The sequence below is a fragment of the Rhipicephalus sanguineus genome, chromosome 8, assembly GCF_013339695.2.
Source record: "Rhipicephalus sanguineus isolate Rsan-2018 chromosome 8, BIME_Rsan_1.4, whole genome shotgun sequence".
NCBI classification, from domain to species: Eukaryota; Metazoa; Arthropoda; class Arachnida; order Ixodida; family Ixodidae; genus Rhipicephalus; species Rhipicephalus sanguineus.
The window spans coordinates 19,136,552-19,143,489 of NC_051183.1; the positions used below are offsets into that span (position 1 = coordinate 19,136,552).

Sequence of the window (6,938 nt, forward strand, 5' to 3'; positions counted from 1 at the left end):
TGTGGACCATGCACATTCTGTTGGAGTCTGTAAGGCCCCGGGCCACGATTTTGGCTTCCTCAACCACAGTTGTTTTCGGCAGATCACGGATCATGAGTAGGGACGCGAAAGGAAACAGCGCCGTCATGGCGAAGACCACGTATTCGTGTCCGGCAGGCTGCAGAACGAGGATCGAAACGGCGCACATGGCTGCGACGCCACAGCAAGCGAACGTCCAGCAGCCTAGGCCAGCTCGAAGTGCCGATGGGAAAAGCTCCATGACGTACGTCAAACAGTGGATGAAGAATACGTTCGAGACGCCCTTAGAAAGCACCAGCAAGGCCTTGGTGAGCTTGGACAACGTGGCGGCGGCCCGCGATGCTCAGTGCACACTGTATGCAGCCGACGAGCACGAAGCAGACGCTTAGTACAGTGACGAGGGTGACGCCGGTGATGAGGTAGTGCATCAATACGTACGCCAGCAGCGTTATGACGACCGTGAAGGCCGGGATCCAAAACTCCTTGTACTGAACCACGGACATGGCGACGACGTTGAACACAAATGATATTGAAAAACCTAGGACGAACAGGACCAGCGCTCGACACCTCAAGGAACCAGCGTCGAGCAAGTCGTCTCTGTAGACGCTTTCACAACCCGCATTGTTCTTGAGGTGTTCCTTGAGCTTCTGCACGAGACACGCCGTTGCTGGAAGCGGAAAGTTGTTGATGGTGGCCGCCCGCATCATAACCGCCTCGGCTGCGTCCAACCTTCCTTTAGCTACAAGCCATCGGGGAGACTCTGGCGCGAAGCACAGCGCGGGAAGGATCAGAGCTGCCGGGGCGAGGTAGATGACCTGCTTCAGATGCCAGTCGATAACGACTGGATTGATAACGACGGTCCATACCTCGGACAAAGCCACGCCTATGACGGCCAGGAGGAGGACCTGCTGCGGCCTGTGAGCGTGCGTCATCGACTCGAAGGGGATTATGTAGGTGAAAACTCCGTTAACGGCCACGCTGCATCCGGCTAGGAAACGAGCCATAGCGTAATACCTGTATCCCGCTGCCACGAAAGTGGATATCGTGCACGTAAGCATTGCAACGGCCGATCCCAGCAGCAATGTTCTCCTAGAAATATAGTCGGCGAAGGCTCCGACCAGGACGAGAGCAACAACGCTGCCGAAGCTCTGCAAGGCCACGGGGACAACCCGCATCAGCCGGCGGTCACATACCATGTTCCAAGTGCTCACTGCGCTGCTCTCAGCAGTGCGAACGTCGTAGTCCCACGCTTCGCAAGGAGCGTCGCGCGTGCTGTTGATGTCCTGCACTTGGTCAGGGAAGCATCGGTTGTACCATGATTCCTCCGAGAGTGTTACAGCACCGATGCCCTGGCGGTCTACCAGTGTGTCATGTTTAGCGAGCGGCTTGCAGCGTTCGTAGACGCGGCAGCGGCTGAAACTTCCGTCGGTCTCCATCGGTATGGCGATATGCTTCCATTCGGTGGCAGAGATGTTGAAGCCATCGGGCGGCTTGCACCAGTGGTCGACGTCGCCGGTGATGAGGGACACCACAAGTGCTTGGCAGTGAGCGTTGAATGTTCCCAGGAGAATCAGGAATAGCATCCGCTTCTGGAAAGGGCCATGGCCAAAGCATTCCTCGCAGTCGAAGGACTCGCTTGTACGCAAGTCGAGACGGGAAAGCCGAGTGAGAAACAAAGATCCATCACCCAGATCTCAGGTGCTGCTCGTCGGGTTCGACGCGCCAAAATATTTCAGACGAGAGCCGACGTATGCTGACTGGCAGAAGTGAACGCTTCTTCTTCTTTGTAGGCAGCGCACGCTCGCCACCTTCGCCTGGTCGCGAGCCCTAAATGTGCTCATTATTTTCTTCCACCAGAGAGCACCTCTGTGATGACTATGGATTAAAGTTTGTCATTTTGCATAGGTGAAGCATTGCAATTTTGTTATAAGCTAGTCGAGGGCCTCTTGCAAAGCTTGTTCTTGACAGCTGATTTCAGCGTGCATTGACCAAAGCATGATGTCATCTGCATACATGATGTATTTTGCGTGGTGTATTACCACCAGCTTCCATGCCAGTTCGAAGAGGGCCACGTTAAAAAGAACTGGTGCGAGCCCAGATCTCTGTGGGACACCTGTATTGGAAACAAATGGTTTGAGAAACTAGTGTGCACCAAATGTGCGCAGGAGCGGAATAAGGCATTCCCACTCGAAGTCTTTGAAAAGAGGCATTGCACTGTCCGCCATAAGGAATGCCTTATCCCGCTCCTGCGTACAATTCGTGCACCCTAGTTTCTCAAACCAAATTGAGAGGCTGCTGGCCGCAGGATTTCCGCGACAGTTGCTTGTGTCATTGGCTGAGGCGCTGCTGACGGAGGTACAGGGGCGTCGTACTCGGGAGGAACGAGAGCCGAACCGCAATGTGGCAGTGGTCCTCTACGTACACGGTGTTTCACATCGGGTCAAGAAGGCGGCTGGACGTGCCGGTGTCCGTGTGGTGTTTTCAGCACCTTTCCTGCTGGGCGGCATGTGTCGCCGTGTGAACGAAAGGGAAGGCAGCAGAGCGAGCTGTTCGAAGAGGCACGCCAAGCCATTCACCGAGTGTGCGACATGCGTCGTGTGTGAGATTCCGTGCTTGTGCGGCAGTGTGTACGTGAAACAGACTGGGAGGTGCATCAATGATACACTCTAAATATTTTCACGCGTAGTAAGCGTGAAACGCGCCCCTCGGCCTCCTAAAATTCGTTTTATGTACCACGTGACTCAAAATACGCGTTGTTTTCCTCCACCCAAGCGTGACGCCGCTCGAGGACACGCACATTCGCTGTATTTTACGCGTGATGCGGGATTCTACGCGTGAGAACCGGAAAACTCACGCTGAGGAAAAGTTTGCGACGCCGATCGCGCTTCTCCTCATCACGCGTATATATATCCTCATACAATCGCCAAGACAGCCGTGCGACGTCGCCGTTACTCGCCCCTGATTTGCTGCTGCAATTTGCGCCTGCTTTCATTTATTTTTGTTTTTCACGCGAATGCCTTGAAAGGTGGCGCTCGCTTCGATATATGCTTTTGGCGGGAAAACGGGGTTAGAGTCGTTGGAGTCATTGACTTAGCAAGCTCTTTGTGCATCGTCTCTGCCTTCGAGCGTGTACTGTGCGGAGGGTTCGCTTTGTGGTGTTGAAAAGTGGTGAAGTCATGAATAACTTGACATCGATTGACCTACGTGGTGTGCCGCGCGGTAGATGCAAGAACATCGAATGCGACTGCCCGGAGTTCTCGCGCGACACGGCGCCACTCACTGCGAACTCTGCTATTCCGGCCGGATGGTGTGCATACTGCGGGCACTCGCCTGCCATTCACGGCCGCTTGGAATACCTGGGTAAGCAAATATTTTGAAATGTGTTTGCTCATTATATATTTTACAGCTATTTTCGCAACAGTGACGTTTCTTCCTATTGACCTCTGAACTTGACATTAGTATCAGGCCAAGTTCTCTGTGTACAGTATGACGGACAGAAACGCGAAAATTTAGGGCTATGTAATTCACGTACTTTCATTTTGAACATCTCCATTTCGTGTCATAGCGGCGTAGTTTTGGCTCGAACACTTACATCAGAGCCAACATTAACTTTAGATGCCGGATTCGTAGCCACGTGACGTGGTTATCTTGAGTAATTGCTCATGAAAGTATTTGTAGTAAAGAAAGTGATGTCGATTCAGCCCGAGAGTTTCTGTTTCACTCGGGTCGTGTGATCGACCGGGAAGGATGACAAGAAAGAAGGAAGGAGTGTTCCTCTCGGTGCCGTGGCTGTGAGCCGTTTTGACTTCGCCGTCGGGTATCCACCGGTCCCCGCGTCTAGCGCTCGTTAGCTTTGGCCATAGCTTTGGCTTGTCGGCGCCAAATTTCGTGGCCGCGTCGCGGTTCGCGGCGGTGGCCATTTTCGGGCCAGGAGGCGGAACGCCGGTAAAGGGCCCGCCTGGCGCCTCGCGCGGTGAATAAACAGCGCCTGCTTCCTCCGTCCTCCGCAGAGCGCCTCGAAAATGACCAAAAATATATTGTATGCCGTAAATTCATGTAGTCGATGCGTACATTACGAAGCGTTAAAATTGTGCCATATCCTGCAAAACAAGCGCGTTAAGGCCACAGTAAAATTGTGTGTTTTTGCTGCACATCAAGGCTGAAGTTCGCTTTTTTATGTGAGTCGGCAACGCATGAGTCCATAAGTATTATTTGAAGCCGCTATTGCCAAGAGACCGCTCTGGTTACAGGCGAACTATTTATGCCACAACCTCGCCTTTTATAGTAAGATACGATTGCGTCACCTTCAGGAATTTGAGGCTACTGGGTGAAGTCGCACTTGTGTGAAATTAATAGGGAGTTTTCGAATAGTTGCCCCAAACGTTCGGGGCCCCAAGGCCTCTTGCGTCGGCTCGCTTTGGGTCAAGCAGGAGTTATAAAGTTTTCGAATAGGGTCCGCGGCGATTTGGGCACTCCCCCTATTCTAGGTCACCGTGGTCTTGGCCGAGAGCCGTCGCTTCGAAGTTAGTGCGGTCATGTTTGTTTGACGCAAAGCTTTTGGGGCAGACTTTGGGGCTCCCGCTAAATTGGCGAAATAGCGTGCCCAACGCAAAACCCGAAGCTGTTTCGGTCTCGCGCATGCGCAGCGGCCTTGGCGTTATTTCTTTGGGGCCCCTATTCGAAAACTCCCTAATATTTGCGTTACCGTAAGGTAGCATAAACAGTTTACCTTACGGTCCACTACGTGGAGCCAGTGCCTCGGCGGTCGGTAAGCTAGCTGTCGCGGCAGCAAGAATGGAGCTCTGTTGCAGTCATGTTGTGATCTTATAGCAAAATTATGCGGAATTACAGAAAAGCTGTTTTTGTAAGCGCCTCAGGTAGAGCATACGTGTCAAAACAGTCAATTCGAGCTTGCACCTTTTACTGTAAAAGCCCAAAATAGTCGCGAGTACAAAAAATGAAGTGCTTCGTATGGTACTCAGTGGTGTAACTAATAGCTAATATTTTGAATGCCGTTTCTGAAATTCGCAGTGAAATGTGGTCAGTATACGATCCCCAGGTTAACGGTTTTCTTTCTAATGGATGAATATGTCTGAGATACCACGCTGAGTGCACATGTTCACAGTCGAGTTGAGTTCTACTTCCACAAACACTATAATTGCGGAAGAGTGCTTAGCTCACCCGGCTGCCAACCGACAAGACAGCGGTTCGATTCCCACCGCGGGCACAAATCTTTTTTTTTCCTGCAGCTGTTCCTCTCTATGGACGAACGGTTGCACCACAATGTTCTTTCTTTGGGGCTTACAGTTGCGTCATACGGGATGTCAAACATACGGTTAACCTCTCTGCATTTAGTCTCGAGAAGGACTAACGGTTCTGCCAACGCAGTTCGTTTGTCAAGGGAAGAACGTTTGATTGAAAAGCTCGCAAGATCTGTTGGAGTGTATGGGGTTCAAAAAGAGGCACTCGTCTTACACTCGCAATTATATTTATCGCTGTGAAATTTATATTTGTTGATCTGTGCAGACAATAGATGAAGAAGGACATTCTGAAAGCGGAATAGATGCACCCCGCGTGAAGGCACTTTTAAAAGCATCCTTTATCCTGAGGACCACGTCACCAGTGGCGGTATTACCGGCTTATCTCCTAAACGAAGAACTGGTAAGACAGTCCTGTACCTTCTTATGTCCCTCTTTATTTCTTCAGATTGCCATATTTCAGAAGATTTTATTGGCGCCCAGTGTAATCTGGAGCACTCACTTTTTTTTGTTCATTCGTGCTCAAACAGATTGCCGGTGTACGAACTATACTTGACTTTACGACATCAAAACCCCTTTGTACTGTTTTTGCTGACCCCCAATGCCACTATAATTAAATCAACAAAGAGCCACGAAGTTTTGCTGATTTGCGCTGTATTCTGTGTTCATGAAGTTTAACTCCACGTTTTCTCTTTCAGCTTGCCTTTGAAAGTGAACTGATATTTTTAAGCACTATGGAGGAGAATGTCAAAAGCCTCAGCAAAATTCTGCCTGCAGTGGCGACAGTGTCATTCTTAGCGGACCCATTGTACACAGAGGTGGATGCGTACCTGAGGCCAAGGCTCGCGAAAATGGCCCTAATTTCAAAGGTGAGTAAAATAGTTTTTTAAGAGCCAAAGTTTCAGAAGCAATTCATAACGTCATCATTCTTCTGACACTATACTCAGTTTTCAGCAGTGTATCAGAAGATTTAACGCCGCAGTCGCAATGTGAGCTTTGTCGACAAAATCATTTTCATGAATTTGTAGTTCTGAACCAAGTGAAATTGGACAACGGTTCATTCCATCAGGTACCAATTTAATTTCTCCTTTTTATCTTTGCCAGGTTTCACCCGTAGACATTATTGGCCCGTGCATTGTGTGGGGCGACGTGAAGGAGCTTGTATGCGGCAAAGAGCCCAGCGAAACCATGAAGCTACAGCCGAACACGTCGCTGGAAAAAGCACTGGTGCTTTGTTTGTGTGTGTACTACGTCAAGGACCTTGCCTATCCGGCTGCTTTTGGCCAGTTGCTTGGCTTCGTTCAAGCAGTCGTTAGACGTGCCGGCATCGACGAAATTCCATGGGCGCAGAAAAGGCTACGGTATTTGTTCACGAAACTACACTTCGTTTGAGTTAAGTACACATCAAAGTTTATGTGCTGCTTAAAGAGACATCCAAAATTCATCTAGCGCCTATTTTACAGTTCCTGTGTGTTTTTTTCTTGGATTGCTCTTCCATAAAAAGAAGCGTTTTTGTAAGTTATGGTCAATAAAAGTTTTACTCAAATTTAAATTCTTGTAAATATTTCGTTCTACTTAACCCCTTATCTTTGATTCAAAATGTAAAGTGTCAGAACACTCCGCGCAAAATTCCTCACTCAAATTTCTAGACTACCGTATATA

At 49.8% G+C, this 6,938-nt stretch overlaps 1 protein-coding gene across 1 annotated transcript; it reads right to left on the reverse strand.

Annotated features, from left to right (window-relative positions):
• Positions 1–302: 302 nt before the first annotated feature.
• Positions 303–1,601, reverse strand: LOC119403056 (solute carrier family 22 member 7). The gene has a single exon (XM_037670006.1). The coding sequence runs from the start codon at positions 1,599–1,601 to the stop codon at positions 303–305; it is 1,299 nt and encodes a 432-aa protein (XP_037525934.1).
• Between the last annotated feature and the right edge of the window lie 5,337 nt (positions 1,602–6,938).

Coding starts and splice junctions, on each gene's coding strand:
- LOC119403056 (XM_037670006.1), bottom strand. CDS start 1,601: ATGCTATTCCTGATTCTCCTGGGAACATTCAACGCTCACTGCCAAGCA.